Here is an 18,821-nt window from a genome sequence, read left to right on the forward strand (position 1 = left end):
TAAATAATTTAAGACATGCCGTGTCTAACTTTTACTTAGCATTTTGGCAAATGACTGAGCAATAGAAGGTTAAGGTGAACACTTTTCTATTGTTTTAGAAATATTTTTGAGAAACTAAGACCATTAGTAATTTTTTTTCAGTGTGCATAAAGACCCGGCCTAACCTTAAAGTTAAGTTTCTCCAGAACTAATTAAATTTCTTTCGTTTTAATTTATAATAGGTAATTTTTCACCCGTTCATATTCGCCCTAATTTAGACGAATTTCAAAATAAAAAGCGACGCGCCAACTAACAAAGTTCATTTTTAAAGGAAGCAGTTGCACACCGAAAATTTTCTAGTACGTATTATATTCATATTAACTTTGCCGTCACCTAAGCAAGCAATATTTCATAGCCACCGTAACTCAACGGTTTATTAACAATTATCTACAAAAATAATATTAGGTAAATAAATTCATCTGTCAAATGAAAAATAAATAAAGAATATCAACAACCTAAAGCTGAGGTTATATCGTAATCGATGCGGCGATAAGAGTGCGAATTAATAAGTGTTGTTGCTAAGCAAAGCGATCATATTCGTAAAGTTTCCACTTTACAAATATGAAAATAACTTCGTAACTTAAGTTACAAAGTTTGGCATTTATTGAAATTATTATTCCTAACAAGAAATTAGCACACTATAAAATCTTTTTTAGAGATTAGTGATCACGTTTGGATGTACTTAAATATTTTTAGTGGCATATTAACATTTTTCTTTTTATTTAGCTAGCAAAAAAAGTGTAAGCGCAATGCTCTGTAATATTTAGACATGCATTATTATCGCCTTGCATCGCTCACAGTATAACCAAAGCCTATTAAATTTTTTCGCTAAATTCATAACATTTTTTTTACATATCTCTTACATTTCACACCAAGAAAACTGATAAGCGTTAGAAAGGACTTTGAGGTAAATAGTTACTATAATATGGCAACAATCAAGTGAAACTCCAATTTTACCGGCGTTTGAAATGATACAAAAAAAAAAAAAACAAGAAATACAATTTAAACTACCTACTAAAATTAGCTAAGAAACTAAATTATTGTGCTACACGCATATAACAGGATCCCTAGAACTCCAAAGTCAGGGCACACATTGACTTGGATTAAAGTTGCTTAAACCGATATAAAATTGTTCTGTCTACGACTCACAGACTACGATAATACTGTAGAACAACTTTGATTTAGTATAGGGATCCCTTATAAGATCAATAATCGAAATATTTGACTAATTCTAAAACTTACTATGTGCGAATTCATTGTACTAAAATAGTTTTCTTTATATAAACAACGGAAGTGATTTTATTAATGGGGTTGGTATCATCAGTGGGATGGGCTCGTATGGCGGTAACGAGTTCTTAATACTACAACATTGAAATCACATCGAAAACGGGCTATCCGTAACACTGGATATTTCTGGACTAAGACTAACATTTAGATGAATTAACGCCTACACTATTTGCCCTATGTTAGGCCTTTGGAACGTCTAGTCCAGTGGTTCTCAAACTGTGCGCCCGGGCGCGATATATAGCCAGAAACACAAGATTTTTAACTGCACGGCAGGCTGTCACACTTCACACTGAATGCGTGGCACATGTACAGTCAGCAATAATGCTACCTTTGCACCCGTCCATAGTCTCTTGTACTGGCGGGCGCAAACCAAGCTTTGTTGCTGACTGTATATACTATTTGCAATGCAGTTCAATGCACGATTCGTATTAAGCATGCCACTTTGCAGCTCGAAGGAGCTTTAATCATTTGCTGAGATTTCGGAGTTTATCTGCTTGTTTCCTAAAGGCGTTTCAAAATCTACTAATAATCACAAAGTTTGGGAACAACTGCACTAGAATTTTATCGCTACAGTGTGTAACGTCAAATTGAACTAACTACGTGACACAGTTTGGGAGACCGTGCTTTTAGATAAATAAAACATTCGTTTTCCTTTTTCGGCGAATGCCTCAAATATTGCCTACCAACCCCCCCACAAAAATCTAATAGTCAAACAAATAAATATAAATAACACTATTAAATAATAAAAAAACGACAAATTAAAAGCGATAAAATCAACTTTTTAAACTTCATTTGTAATTTTGTACAATATCGCATAATATAAGACGATGTCCAAAATGCATGCGTTAGTAAAACAGATTAAAGTTGATTGCGTATTAGGGGTTAATAAAAAACTTTGTGACATAAAAATATAGCTTATCAGTACAAAATATGTTTAGGTTACAGGTAAAGTTACATTTACAACATTCTATAAAATGCGGCATTTTATAAATAGTCTGTGTGGTTTTTAAGAAATTACGTAGGACTAATATAAATAATTAAAATGCCAGTTGCACTAAACGTAGTGTAATCGTTTTTGCAATTTTTCTCCGCAGAAATATGCACTGAATTGATTTTTATTGAATTTTCATCAGTCGTTCCATTGAATGTCTAAATTATACACATTACCCGTAACAAAGTTATAGATATTTTACAGTGTCCTCGAAATATGCAATCTTTTTAATCTAATTAAAATAAATAATTAATTAATTATTTGTTCTGAAAACGTTAAACACATTTAAACTTAAAACCTAGAATGGACTAAGAATGGAAGAAACTGTGGTTTTGGTTTCGTCTGCCATTTATAACAGCAGTAAAAGTGATTTTGTGCTTTAAAATTAAAGCGTCTTTTTATGCAGTTCTTAAATATTTATATCTATTGTTATTGTATTGGATCAAATAGTCTTCGTCTTTTATAGAGCAATACTTTCAAACGAAGATGTCTATTTTACTTTAAGCATGAGCATGACCAAAATGTTTTAGAGAACCTAACAAAAGTTTGATCAAAAAGAATGAGTGACAAATTTTGAGCAAAAAACAGACATGCATGAGCAAATACTTTCTTTTCAACCTCATTAATGACATATAGGAGAGCGAGTATAGCAAAAAGTTAGCTCTATAGTGATAGGATCATCATAACCTAGGTTAGGCTAGGTGTAAACAGGTTCCAAAATATACTGAGTTCGGAAAGCTTGAGACATAGTGCAATAAATCTTGGTAGAACGAATATTGAGTAGTGAGAGCTAGCAGTTTTTAAAATTATGTCACTAGAAGTTTTTATAAGTGTAAGTATAACGTACATTTACTGCTGCAAAATTATAGCATTGGGGGGGGGGGAATGTGAACAACTAAGAAGAGTATTTTTTTTTGAATATTTTTTCATATGTGAAAGTGAAAAGTTAGTATCAAAGTCAATAAATCAAAATAAAATTCAACGCTCAATAAATTAAACATATTTATGATAGCTGGTGTTCACCCCCGTTTACATTTACCTTGGATGAGTATATTATATGAAAAAATGAATTTGTTTAGCATAGACCTTCATGTTTGGAAATAAAAAGTATTGCTATATCGCAGACGATAACCTATTTTTAAGCTTTTATACTAATCTATTATTTGAGGAACTGGCAATCAATTCATTAATGTTACCTAAAGCTTAATTTATTAAGTTAAAACATATTTGATAAATAAAAAACTAGACGAAGGAAATAATGGAAAAAAAACCTCTAAGAAAACAAACCAACCCTAATATTAATTTTCAATTCCATAAATCAATTCGCCCAAATTCTAACCCTAAAAACCTTACACAAATTCATCAAAATCGTTTCATTTTATATGTGCTACACTTACACTACTAGTTATATAACTTCATTTATTTATATATTTGCACGAATTTCGATAATAAAATAGAGTCAACTAGGTATTAAGAAACATCACATTTTTAGTAAAGATTTATCTGGTGTGAACGAAAATCAGACCTATTTATAGATATTTAATAATACTATTTACATAATACGCTAGATAAGCTGTGCCGTACAATTTGACAGTTCTTTTCCGAGCCGATTCGAAGCGCCCCACCGAGCATACCGGGAATATTTTGACATTTGACACAAACCATTAAAAGTGTGTATCAAATGTTGACAGATGTCTCATCACTAACATTTAGTTACGAGTACATAATGGCGATACTCAAGTTGCTTCAAAAACACGTCGTCAATCGCAGATCCAGCGTACTATATAAATAGTATTGTTACATATCAATGGACCTATTCCTAAATATACCAATTGATTTTTATTTATTCTGTCAAATTCACTTCATTTAATTCGAAATAAATTTATCGTCGCCTTTAGTTGCCAATCACAATGACTAGATATTATAGCACATAGTGCTTTGGGGAATGATTATAATTAAATAAAAACATGTATTCAAACAATTTTCTAGATGATTGTAAAACGTATGTCAATCACATTTAATGATTACACTTTTTACTCAACGTCAAGAGGTAAATCAGTTCTAAATATAGTAATTCTAAGTGTAAGTTTTCAAGTTAGCTTACGTGACATGTGCGTTGACATAAATCTGTACGTATCACAGAAATGGACATTTTTGTGCCGATTTGAAGCACCTTAAAATTGACACAGTGCGAAATGGTATTCGTGCTGACACTACAAACGACAAATTTATCGCAACAGGCTTATCACGGTAGTTACTTTGAAAAGTCACACTAGGGCATCTATTCGTAATACGCACATGGTTTTACAGTTTTCGCTCACACCTAGCGAATTTGGCAAGTAAGTCAAACCAGCCATTTCCTTATGACAGACGTAAAGACGTAACACATTTATATATTTATAATATAAAACCTCAGCCAAGCACGATTAATAAATTACGCAAGGTATCAGATACGCATACGAACTAATCTACACACATCCTATTTCAAATAGAGTAACATATATTTTTTAATATATTAACTATCCTGGTCTCTCATACCTGTAAGTGTATATGAAAAACACTTTTTATAATTCTAATAAATATTCGAGTCTGTATGTAAATGCACGGTTATTTTGTTAATTTTAAAAAGTGTACTTCATATTATATTTTTTTTAATAAATTTACTGTTGATATGATAATTATTTAGGATTGCAACGACCCCATTTAGAATTTGTTTTTCAAGCCCCTATAGACTTTGCAACGCGGAAATTACGGAATAAAAAATATTAGATACGTAAAACTTAATGGTCTCGTTCTAAAAGATCAATGTCATTAGTTGTTCAGGAAATTGAGGGGCCTAAATACTTTAGAATAATTATTAAACTAAATGCGGAATTCGTAACTCATTTCGCGTTTTCCTAATAAAGGCTTGTCAAATTAGCTAGAATATCAACCTCATAATATATTAGTATAGCATTGATATATATTGGGTAAATCGTTAATAGAAAGGCTGTAGCCGTCTGATAAGTGTTTGCTTTCGAGGGATATAAATGCTAAATTTACTTAAAAACCTGTTATTGTGGAAAATTGGCTGCATTCGATCTAAAACTAACGAATATTGTCAAGGGGACGCAGTGAGTAAAAAACGTATAAAACTTTGTTGTCGTTTAAAAAAGTGTTAGCCTAGACTATAAAATTTGAACGTAGCTCAGCAGTGAATTATTAAAGAGAATAAATGTTAACATCACAGTGAATTAGTCTTGGATTTTTTTAGTTTAAATGCAGCCAAGTTTCGACCCGTTCTCAATTCATTTTAAGGTCATTTTAGAGTGAAAACCTCTTCAGTACCTTCATAAAACAAATCCCTGTAATACTATAACTTAATAACTTAATGTGAATTATTTTAAATCAAGTCACAACTATAAAGATTCGGTGCTATATTTTCTTAAGTCATTATGCTATGTCTAGTTATTAAGTCTTGCACTGAAATGGACTTATACAAATACGCTGGAAGAGGTGTGCCACATAAAATGAAAGTTCTTTTTTGTGCCGATGTGTGTGATCTTTTGTGTGTTTGATTCGAAGACGCAACGAGCAAACCGGGAATAAAAATTGATACTTTGTTTCAAATCATCTTTGTGTTGACAGATGTCATCACCATCTAATTCAGAGTACTCTCACTGCTTCTATATGGGTCAAAATGGCGGTAAATCAAAAACAGACCCATTTCCAGCATACTTGTATTAGTAGAGGTCAGTGGAATCTTGACAGAACGACTGCACTTGGACTGCAAGCTGCAAAAATGCAGTTGAGTTGCAGTCGTATCACCTGAATAATAACTGTCCCCACACTGCACTTTTGCAGGTTTACAGTCTAAAAAAGCAGTCTATCTGTATTTATAGACCCTGAGTCATTATTTCATTTCTTAACCATCCAAATCTTGTATTTAATAATATTTATTTAATACAACAAATACATATTCCAAATAGTCTTGATTTTTCCTTACACTTCTCTTTTCTTATCACTTTACTTACTTTACAATCGAATTATCACACTGGAAATATAGACATTTGGAATATCCAATCTGAAAATGTTAACCTTTTAATATTTTGTAAAAGCAAAATTCACTTTCCCCATACATAATAATTTCTGTTAAGCTGGTTTTATAAATAAGTGGAATTAAAAAATCTATAAAAGTGAATTGAATATTTTTCACTTATATCTATGAAAGTGAATTTTGTTCTCGACTCTGAAGCTGTTTTTAGTTTTCGCTCTAAAATTGATACAAAGTATTTATGTCCGTAATAATAAGTCATTTCAAAAATAAACGTGTGGACGAATGTACTATAAAAATGTATATCACGTGATTTATGCATTGCATTTTCCCCCCAAATATACAGTAATTTCATAAAAATCTTGTAGGTATTGCTGTTTGTTTGATTTTTTAATTAAAAAGAAAAGCGCTCGTGTGAACCACACCGTTCACACGGGAACTTTTTAAACGCGTGTTGAAAAGTAATGGATAAACACAAGCCCAAATCAATTAAACGTTTGGAACGAAAATACAATACTGTGAAATAAAAAGAATCAGTGTGAACACATCTTTTGGAAATCCTATTTCTGTCATTCTATCGCGCGATCAAAAATCGCATAGCCAACGTAAGATAAATATATTTTTTAAAACATGTAACACTAAAACTTTGTTTTATTTGTGTTTGTGAATCCTATCATGTTTTGTTGTGTACTGGTTTATGTGAAGTGTAATAAGTGTTCCTTCATTCACAAGAATATGCTAATACTTTGAGATAAAATTATTATTACGGACGTAAAATTGACATGTTGAAGGTAAAAAAATGTATTTCATACATTTAATTGATAGGTCCGGCGGCTAAGTAGTGATATGGATGCCTGTTATGAACGAACCGATTGTCGTACCTCTGGTTTCTTTGGTAGAAGTCGTTCCGCTGGTTCACTTTCCTATAGTTCTGCGTTCTGCGTTGGTTCTTCTCTTTCTCTGTCTGTTTGTTTGATTGTTTTTGGTCGTGCTCTTGTTTTGTTTCGCTTTTCGCTGGCTGACTTTCGGTGGATGGTTTTTCCTAAAAAAATAAGTAACATGTGAATCAACATTTCCACATTAATATGTAAGTTAGATGGACAATATGCAAGTGAGATGGACAGTCTATGTTAATGAGATGAACGATCTATATAATTTAGATGGACGATCTGTACAAGTGAGATGAACAATCTTTATAACTATATAAATATAACTATATATATATCTATATCTATCTATATATATATATATATATATATATATATATATATATATATCTATATATATAGATCTATATATATATATAGATGGATGATATAATCTGTAAGTTGGAAAGTTATGGGGATGATCTATGTAAGTCAAGAGACAATCTGTGAAGATGAAGTTACCTCCTTTTGCTCTTGCGGCTTTGGCTTGGCGTTGCTGGGGGTGCTGGCGGAATTATCTTGCGCCTTCGGTGAAGCCTGCGCCGTCAGCTGCGGTGAACTTTCGCCCTAAAACATTTTACCGTGCATTTACATATTCACTCTCGAGACCCGTTCGCAACTGAGCATTAAGAGGTTTGTCAAACGCGTATTTTTGTACTGTGGCTGGCTTTACAATACATAACACGCTCTAGGTTTTAGTACTCACGTGCAAGTGTGAGTGTGAATGCGGAGCGAGCGCGACGGTGAGTGTGAGATCGCACCACATCGCACAGCGAGCCCGGCGTGCGCATACGCATAGTTGCTTCACCGCGTCCGCTAACTGTAAAATGGCTGCAACGACAAAAAAATACCAATTACGATAATTTAAAAGAAAATCAGAAGCGAAGCTATGTATTTTTCAGTGAAAGTAGTTTTGACCAAACTAGACTATACTGGACCATCCAGTTCAGTCCGGTCCAGTCTAGTCACTCAGCCAGAAACAGAAATCAAGTAAAATATGAAGTTGCAATCTCGTGTGTGTCTTGGGTGACCACGATGACAATTAACTATGTGAAAGTACTAAGCTAGTACTACATAAAATGTAGGCTACAAAATGTTGATGTGTTTTTGCTGTAAAATGATGCACTACTCATCACCGCCATGAAAGAGTTTTGCATAGTGCTCTACTCCCTTCTTTTTACAGCTAATGACCAAGCAGCAGCTTTACTTCCGACACCGTTCCTTCTACAACATGCCGCAAAGGTCAGGAGATGTACCATACTCGTGCCAATTAGCGTAAAAATGTCACTGAGACATTAACTTCCCCGAGGCACATACGAGAACCAACTTCTTATTTTACTTGATTTCTTCATATGACTGGACTGGACTAGACTAGACTATCCAGTCCAGTCCAGCCTAACTAAATGGATTCGAAATATCAAAAAGTCATAGTGACGATGGCGTACTCACGGTCGCTTCGCATGTACCGCGCGTGCGCAGTGTGCGGCGCCAGCTCTCGCCGACGCGCGGCCTGCACGCCCGCCACCGCGTTGCGCCACGCCAGCATCGCGCTCTCCACCTCGCTGTGAGGCGCGCTAGAATTGAATAGTTGAGGTTAATTATTCAGCAAGATCACCTCTTTGTGGCCTGCTTTTGAATGTGCCAAGCTTTAGTCATATTTAAGGGTTTTCAACTCCCTAAGCAATTCAGTGACTCACCTTTGTACTCTTTCCAACAATAATTATTATGAATAGACTTACACCTCCGCTCAGTCCCTGACATCATCCCTCCAGGTGGCGGGGTCGAAGGTCGCGGGGTCGGTGCCCTTTTCAACTCCCTAGGCAATTCAGTGGCTGACCTTTACCTACTCTATCCAACAATAATTCTGAACAGACTTACATCTCCGCTAAGTTCTTGACATCGTCCCTCCAGGTGGCGGGGTCGAAGGTCGCGGGGTCGGCGCCCGCGTCCTTCTCGGCAGGTACGTTGTCCTGGCCGCGCTTTAATACTGTGATCTTGCCGTCCTCCGGCCTATTTGGCTTCTTGTTCTGAGCGACGCACACGCTCGCTCTCAGTGTTTCCATTTTACCCATCAATGTCAACACCTGGAATAATTGGGATTGTGGCTATGTTAAAAAGAATATAATTTAGAAGTAAGTACGAGAGGTGTCGCATTTTCTCCATTATTTGTACGATATTATATTCAGTTAGCTATGTAAGGATGGTATGTTAAAACCTAATAGGATAGGTATGGTAAGGTATGATGATGATAGGATGGATGATAAGACCACCACCACTCACCATCCCTTAGCATGTCCACAGTGATACCATCAACCCTATTGGGTCAAAGGGCACAGGGATAGAGTAAGACGATGAGATCGCTCGCCCAGGGTAGGCGAGGGCGAGCCGAGCTTCATTGCGATTTCTCTCCCGTTCTATTATCTCCACTATTTGTAGCATCCGTTTTGGGAGCTATAGAAAATGTTCGATGTGTATCTATCTACATTCAACAAACTCACCTTAGTATGCTCCCTTAGCATGTCCACAGTAAGACGATCAACCCTAGTGGGACAAGGGGGTAGCCTGGGCACAGGGATGGAGTTAGACGATGAGACCGCTCTCCCAGGGTAGGCGAGGGCTAGCCGGGCTTCAGTACGTTTCCTCTCCCGTTCCAACTGTCTCCACTGTTCGTAGCACGCATCTAGACGAGCGTGGAGAATGCTTGATGACGTGGCTGCCCCTCTAAATAATCCATACTTATATTTAGAAACTAGTAGTGTTACTTATTATACTATTGTTTAGACACATCGCAATCATTATTTGAAGTGATTAAACATAATATGTCCCCTACATATGTTTAAAAATCTCTAATTTGGAAACCGAGTTATTAAGGGCTGTTTTGTGCATTTTCGTACCCTATGGTCCCCCACCCTGTGTTAATCACTTATCCATTTAAATCAAAATGCCCAGTAACGGAAATAGCGGGATATGTTTTGAAAAATTCTCCAACTTATCATTATGAGGTATAACGTACCAATAAAGAAACGTAACAAACTATAGGTACACAAGAATACTGTGTGAGAGCGAATGATCGCAGTTCTTTTCGATACATTTCATTATTGGCATTTCCTAATAAACAGATTTTGAGCTGGGGTATGACGTCAAACCCAGGTGCCACATCAAATGTTTAATACAAAGTGGTCTACGCCACATCTATGTTCTATAAAAATGTCATAGGTTGAGTGTGACTGCCACTGCAATGTTTGCTCATTATCATTTCAAAACACGCTCGATCTATTTGTCCTTATCGAATAATATCCAAGCTAGTTTGTGGGCCGCGATCCAATGCATGCGCTTTTCCGTAAATATACAGATTATTCGACTATAGCATCGCTAAGTTGTAGAATATTGAGGTCACAGTGGCTTATATTAACATTTGATTGACAAAACGCTCAGACTGAAGTATTAGACTGTTCCATCTTAGGCTGCATCATTATTTGCCAGCAGGTCTGATTGCAGCCAGCTAGCTAAACAAAGATTAAGATAGTAAATAATATTGAGCACTAAAATCTTAATATTTTTAATTCTAAGTGGAACTATAGACTGCCTGTGGTATTTAAGCAATAAATGAGACAAGATCAGATAAAATGCGGTTTCTAATTTTTTTTACATACTTACCTAATATTTCTCATAGCATAGAAGGGAGCTAATATGGGTAGATCCATCATTGGTGATGGCAACACAGGCGGTGGAACGGGCGGGCTGGGACCTAGCAATGCACCTAAACCTGTAAATTTTCACATTTATAAAACAGAAATCTTTAATGTAACGCCAAAACAATTTTTTTTAAACAGAACAATTTTATTTCTTACCAAGATTAAATGGAGTATTTTCATGCAAAAAAGATACATCCACATTCAACGGATTCGGCGGTGGTCGGTTTCGTATTAACACACTCATCTGTCTGGCCAACTCTTGCTGCCTTAGTAAATTTGCGGCAGCATTGTCTCTCCCTAAATTATCGAAATTCGTTCGTTCCACGTTACCATTACCTTGAAAACTCTCTCGCGGTAACAATTGATTTATATCTCGCCTTTGGAGAAATTCGTTCTGCGGATGGAAGCCGTTCGGCTTGAAATTAATCGAGTTCGAGTTCGCTGGATTCGAGAAATCGTAGTTCTGGTTCATGTTCCGATCGGTCATGGGGGACATCATGTCGTTAAGGTAGAACCCGTTCTCTCCGTTGAAACCTTTCATAGGAGGTTGTTGCTGGAAGTTCCTGTTGTTGAACAAGAGTTTGTTTCTTTCTTCTTGCATTTTGTTGAAGTCTTCGGTCTGATAGCCGTTCACCTCCATTGGCATTTTAAAATCATTGTGATTCTGTAGCAAATCATCCCGTACTCGATCGCTTAAGTTTAATTGGTTCAAGTATGCGAGCAGATCCGTCGAATCTTGACTCTGATCTTTCAAATAACCATTCTCGAATTTGTTGGGAAACCTTTGTGCATTATAGTGAGCTGTGTCGTAATTCGAATTGAAATTCATGTCTAAATTGAGACTGTTCGGCCGGTTGAAATTGTTGGCGAACATATTCGGCTCCGGGAGAGAGTTTCTTTGGTTGGGCTCGAAAAAATTGTAGAATTTCTCGTCGTATTTATTGGGACTAGTGAACTGGGCACCTCCGATCTCTTGTGCGGCGAGTCGGAGTAAATTCAACTGCTCCGGAGTGACCGCCTCCGTTTCGCTGATTGGGTCCATGAGGAGCGGGTTAACATCATTTTCGGGATAATTGACATAACCGTTCGTATTAAAGCCATGTTGGGGTTGGGAGTTGAAGTTGTAACCACCCAGTTGATCATTGTAGTTGTATGTGAGGTTGAGATTTTGGTTGTAGTTATATGGAGATAGTGAGGACATAAATGAGTTTCCTGCATCATTGTTGGGGTAGTGGTTTAAGCTGGGCGGTATGCTGTTTATACCTTTTTCCGGTGGCGGTATAGTGCTGAAATAGAATAACTGTAATTACAAACTTTGCCCCTATATTGAAGACGAGAATATACAAAAATATTAAACATCTTTGTTCATAAAACGTGCCCACTTTTCTTTTCCCCAGTAAATCATAGCTGAGAAATCCTTTGAGACAAGGCTTTAGTATTGTGAAACATCGGGAAAGCTTCTGTTTCGTAAATGATATTATGTAACGGCGGCGGCAACACTAAGGCGCAACGCACACCTGCAGCAGAGTGGAGTGGAGCTGAGGCGCAACGACTTTATTGATAGTGAATCAAAACAAGCTTTATCTATTCACTTTAGGATTATAGCGGGCTTAGGCGTGCTCGCAACCTTTGGGTCTTCATACTTTGATTTCATTACTCTTTTTTCAATCGCATGTAACATAAAGTCGAGTTTAAGTTCTTCATCAAAAGACTTAAGCTCCACTCTAATCTGTCGGTATGTGTCGTACCTAAAGGGGCTAAAGTAATTAAGAAAACCTACTTAAAAGTAATTAAGAATACCTACTAAAGCGATTGAAACCAGTGATTTGATTAAAGTACGACACTAGGTACCTAATAATTTTCTAGTCTTTTAGGATCTTAAATCTTGATATAGGTTGAGTGCGATATCTTGGTATATCTACCACAAACTTCCTTTCGCAGATTTAGCAATAATATTTTAATATTCTTTTGTAATATTACTAACAAAAGCTGTTTGTTATCAATATTTTTTTAAAGTTACAATATATTCAGTTCTTTGTAATCAGTCATGTCTGTACATTGTGCGATACTGAGAATAGATACATACATATTTGAATCTGCAGTTATTGATTTATGTTGTTGACGGAAATGGGTTATTTTTACGCAAAAGTTCAAGGCGAAAAAATACTGCGTACATACTTGCTCCGAGTCTGTTCTGAATTTTGCCCTGTTTATGTCAAGACTTGCGAAACAAAAGGGTTTTTGTTTCGCAATTCCGACGTGGAAATTGTCGAGAAGAAAAAGGCTCTGGGAAGTATTTTTTACGCAAACAGTTCCTTCGGTTAATAACCAAGACTTAGTTAAGTTAATACTATCCAACACTAGCTTCTCCTTTCAGCAAAGGTTGCCCGATGGAGATTGCTCTAAGCAATAAGGCCGCCTTTGGACACAATTGTTTTTTTTTCTGTTTTTTCCTTTTGTATTGTGTTCCTTTTCATGTTTTTGTGTGCTTATTGCACACAAAAACATGAAAAGGAACACAATCCAAAAAGGAAGACTTCATCTATCTATCTGACGATTAAATTTCAATATCAGTTCAATTCAGTGTATCTGTAATCTGTCGATAAGTTACTGCCGAAGTTAATAATAAAATCAATTCTATCCGTAATTTGTCAATGGATTGTTTACCCAACTCTTCAGTCCTGATGCTGAAAGGCACTAAACTTCTATGCTATGGGGATTTCAGAATTTCTGATGTAAATTGATATTTTAGGGACCAAGCAAGGGCTTCATGATTAAACACCAAGTCCGAATGTCTCAATCTTGATGTGCAGAGTACACATCTAAACCATAGAGACTCAGGAACTGTTCATAGTGAAATAATATTGTAAATGTTGAGCATACACTTCATTATTGAATTCAAAGTCCCAACCCTTCAATCCTGATTCTGCAAGATACTGCATTTTTAAGTGGTGTGGATTCGGGATGCATTGCTGGTGAATTTATATTTTAGGTACCAAGCAATGACTACTTAGTACTTACACTAAAAAGCTTTAAATGTTTTTAAAGCAACTGACACCAGCAATGAGCAGTAGGTATGTGAGAGAACTCAAAACTAATTAATGTTAGTGATAAGACATCTACCAACACGAGGACTATTTGACGCAAAGAGTCCATTTTTAACCCTGGCCAGAAAAGAGGGGAGTTATAAGTTTGACGTGTGTATCTGTCTGTGGCATCGTAGCTCCTAAACTAATGAACCGATTTTAATTTAGTTTTTTTTGTTTGAAAGGTGGCTTGATCAAGAGTGTTCTTAGCTATAATCCAAGAAAATTGGTTCAGGTGTTTGAAAGTTATCAGTTCTTTTATAGTTACTGTAACCTTCACTTGTCGTGGGTGTTATAAATTTTTAATTTACACGTCTCTGAAAAAAATGCCACCTATTTTTTGTGTAGATTAGAACCACATCTCTACACAAAAAATAGCTGTCATTTTTTATGGCACAATTACTTATCTAAAGTAGTTGTATACAGTTGAAATTTTAGTGGTCTTTTTGCAGTACTAAAACGACTAATCTAGTTCGACCCTAGTCTTAAAATAAAAAATTGAGTTAGGAAATTATTGTCTGGGAATATTCGAGAACCAGTAGTATTACTTCGCCGCGTCGCTCTGCCTCAGCCCAGTGCGGTTGTAACGTGGCACTCAGCCATTACTCATGTTTCTCAAAGAATTGAGTTTGTGTCAGAATATTTCTTTCTAAGAAAAAGAGGGCCTAGTTTTCCTAAACAAAAAAGTGTAGTCGAGTACTGCTTAAGGCAATTCACTTAGTCACGGCTTCAAAACCACTATTCCACTGTGTATATCCATATCTGTGACCCACACAACAACTGCTACACAATATTATACAGATAAAAAGTCATACATACTTGCTTGTTTCTGTGGGTCCGGTATCATCGAGGATTTTTGTGATGATCTCACGGACCATCGAGTTCTCTTCTGACTGTGACAAAAAGAAAAACAGGTTTTAATAAGAATTTAAAAAATCAAAGAATGTCACTAAATTAAGAAATATGGGGGCCTAGTTGCCACAATGCATATCAATTAAAAAAAAGTTTTATTTTCAATATAAACATGCATGATACAACCTTTTCCAGAAAAACAATGAATCAATCAGATAAGCTATTAACTACATACTCATACTATCTCTTAATTTAAAAATATACATATTTTTTAAAATAACAGTTGGAATAGAAATGCAATAAAAGATGCAGCATCGATTAATGTTGTACAAATTTCTGTTTGGAATAGTTAATTGATCTATAATAATATTATAAAGAGGTAAAGTTTGTTTGTTTGTTGGAAGTAATCTCTGAAACTACTCAACTGATTTTGACAATTCTTTTACCAGTAGAAAGCTACATTATTTCTGAGTGACATAGGCTATATAGGTTCCTACAAAAGTTGTAATCAGCTATCTGTGCAAAGCCAGGGTGGATCGCTAGTTAAATATACTTTAAAAGAATAGTTAATGAAAATATTTTAACAATGGTGGGCATTAGTGTCATAATGAACATTACTGTAGCTTTGTAGACTAATAGCTCTGTGGTAATATTATAGCTTTGATAGCAGTGAAATAATAGCCACTTTATAAGCAAATGTATTAAAAATATTACACAGTAAGCACTATTTTACACTCAGACTTTGACTTGCCACTTTTTTTGATTTGATGAATAAAACATAGAGGATTGTTATGTAAAGTAAAAATTTCTAATTTATAAAGATGATTATAAAAACCTATTGTTAACATTTTTAAGATTGTAGAAGTGATGGTTACTGGTTTCTCATGTATTAGGTAGTTAATAAGTTTCATAACCATTATGTTCAGTGTCAGTTGTTTAATAATATTTTGTACATTATCCATTTACCCTTGCCATGTCGTACATATACAATAGCTGCATAGTTGTCTAACATCCCAACCTATCCCATTGTAGTGTTATCCATACCAATACATATTATAAATGCGAAAGTGTGTCTGTCTGTTACCTTTTCACTGCCCATCCACTTAATCTTTCAACGATACTTGGTTAAAAAAATTGCTTACATACTTGAGTTTAGATAGGCTACTTTTTACTCTAGAAAATCAAAGCACTTACACAGGATTTTTAACTCTTTAACCACATATACAAAGTTGTGAGCATTACCTAAGTTGTTTATAAGAGGTCAGCTGACAGCTGTTAGTTTTCAAACACTAGTGGTGAAAGACATAATTTGTATATCAAAACATACTATTTTGTCTTAATACCATGCTTAATACTTAATAATATTTAAGAATATTTTCTTACTTCACTAAAACAATTTCAGTAGGATCTTGTTCACTAACATATGGCCCCTTATTTTAAGCAAATTAATTACAACTTAATATAGTCTAATAGGTCATGATTTGAACTAATTTCAATATCATAAAAGTGGCAAAATGATTAATTAATTACTATTAGGCATAGTACAATTTTTTCAAACAGAGATGACTGGTGAGCAGTTACTAACTAAGTAAGTATATCTTGATATTATGACCTGTACCTGTATTAGCAAAACCTTACTTACTGTAAACAGGAAGGAATGCATATCTACATAGCAGAATTTAGTGGTGTTGTGCTATTACGCTAAATGATGCAATGTATGTTTAATTTATAACTGTTGTTGTTATTGACTTTGCACTGAAGGACGTCGCAATGTACGAAAATTGCTAGAGAAAGTACAATCTAACGCGTAATAAGCGCTTAGCTTTATGTGTAACACTAGGAGGCAGGAGCCATTCTTACGGGCATCTTATCGTCGAGTTCTTGATCACAATCGGAGCGCCCACGGTTGTCAATAACACCTTTTATTACGTCCTCAACGTATAAACTACATAATTCTAAAAATATTGTGTGCAGTGTTCGTATGTCATCGTTCACCTCGAAAAAATAAATAGATGTTTTTGTGGCAGCGTACGGCTATCGGTAATGCCGTAGCAGGTATTTGGCATGGTTAGAATACATTTTCAATCATCACACACGTTTGTGCCGAATATTTATGAGGTTTTCACGGAATACAGGTCAAATTGACAGGTCCAGTTGGACATTTACAACACCCATGGGAAAAGGCACTTTTCACAAACACTGATGTACTTACTTGATCAGCTTCATTTTCGATGGATTTAAACGCGTTACTATTGTGACACAAATCACTGAAGGCCATTTAAACTTAAAAAATATATTTTTTAACCACAGGACGTACAAACTCCTAACGCTAAGCCATTTTTCTATGACCTACATGTGTATAAATTGTGGCTATAACTTGCAACAGTGTTGCTGCCATGTAAAACCTACAAACTAAGAAAAATTATGCTACGTATTGGATTTAAAATTATTGTTTCTTGTTTTAACTTACTTCGTACATATTTTATGGATATAGCGTAAAAGGTTAATAAATATTGTCCGAAAATATTTTCACAGTTTGCCGCGCTTTCAGTTTTCAGTCTTTTTTTTTTAAATTGTTGTTCTAGAGTGTGTATAAATGCTGTACAAGTATAATTAAATAAAATTTCAGATTGAGAAATGTAAAACATTAGTAAAACTGAGCAAAATTTTAATTTTCACTTGTTTCAATTTGAACAATGCAAATTATACATTGGTTAAAATATACATTTTTTAGAATGGTAACTTAAGTGTTTTTTTTTTTAAAGCTCTGAGTTCTAGTCTTTTAAGCAGCCCAAACGTGATGCTACCGCCATCTATTGACAAGTTTTGAGACTACTTATTAAAAGTCTACCGTGCCCTCTATAAATGCTTTAGTAAAACTAAGTTGTAAGTATTACTTACAAGATGACGCTACATTTATTTACACAATCGCAATTTTCGCAAATCGCTAGATGGGCTGCAGAATACAGAAGATAATATTATCATGCTTCCCCTATAATGTAAAAAGTCCTAGATGTGTTTTAGATGTTAAATGTTAGATATGTTAGATGTTAAATGTTAGATATTAAAACACATATAACTGTTATAGAGGAGTCCTTACTCTGGTGCCAGTTCTTCTGGTGAATAGACGAAAAGGCGGTCATGTGATGAAGTTTTAGTTTTGTACATAGAGATATTAGTATGATACGTCCATGGTTTTGTACGTCCTAATAATAACACAAGTGTAAATTAAAAATTAACACACCCGACAAGTGAAGGTTACAGTAACTAGAAAAGAACTAATAACTTTTAAACGGCTGAATCGATTATCTTGGATTATAGCTAAGAACACTCTCGATCAAACCACCTTTTAGAAAAAAATAACTAAATTAAAATCGGTTCATTAGTTTAGGAGCTACGATGCCACAGACAGATACACACGGCAAACTTATAACACCCCTCTTTTTGGGTCGGGGGTTAAAAAATATATGAACATTTTTTCCCCACTTGCTCGTAAATTGATTCATTTCATTAGAGAAGGAGAGGAAAAGAGGACTCCTACTGCACTGTAAACTGCACTATTTTTAGGGTTCCGTACCTCAAAGGAAAAACGGAACTTTTATCGGATTTCTGTTGTCTGTTTGTCTGTCGTGTCTGTCAAGAAAACCTAGTTACCATTGACCTAGAATCATGAAATTTGGCAGGTAGGTAGGTCTTATAGCACAAGTAAAGAAAAAAATCCGAAAACCGTGAATTTGTGGATCACAAAAAAAAAAAACCTTTTGAAGTACGGAACCCTAAAAATGCATGGAGGGAAAAATTATTTGTTTGATTTTATAAATAATTCAATATTTGGTTTAGAGTTTAGACCTACCTATGTGGAGCAATGAACATAATATTATTTTGTTGATATTTCTTTTTTTAAAAGAATTA

The 18,821-nt window shown here is 35.1% G+C and overlaps 1 protein-coding gene across 1 annotated transcript; it reads right to left on the reverse strand.

The window, feature by feature from the left end:
* Positions 1–3,489: 3,489 nt before the first annotated feature.
* LOC123865739 lies at positions 3,490–17,301 on the reverse strand. The gene is made up of 10 exons (XM_045906955.1): positions 17,122–17,301; positions 14,877–14,950; positions 11,128–12,257; positions 10,934–11,042; positions 9,775–9,997; positions 9,155–9,360; positions 8,726–8,850; positions 7,983–8,107; positions 7,739–7,843; positions 3,490–7,392 (listed from the first exon to the last, which is right to left on the reverse strand). Exons 1-10 carry the CDS (start codon positions 17,185–17,187, stop codon positions 7,165–7,167), a joined length of 2,391 nt encoding a protein of 796 aa, XP_045762911.1. The 5' UTR covers positions 17,188–17,301; the 3' UTR covers positions 3,490–7,164.
* Positions 17,302–18,821: the final 1,520 nt, after the last annotated feature.

The sequence above is a fragment of the Maniola jurtina genome, chromosome 5 (genome assembly GCF_905333055.1).
Source record: "Maniola jurtina chromosome 5, ilManJurt1.1, whole genome shotgun sequence".
Classification (NCBI taxonomy): domain Eukaryota; kingdom Metazoa; phylum Arthropoda; class Insecta; order Lepidoptera; family Nymphalidae; genus Maniola; species Maniola jurtina.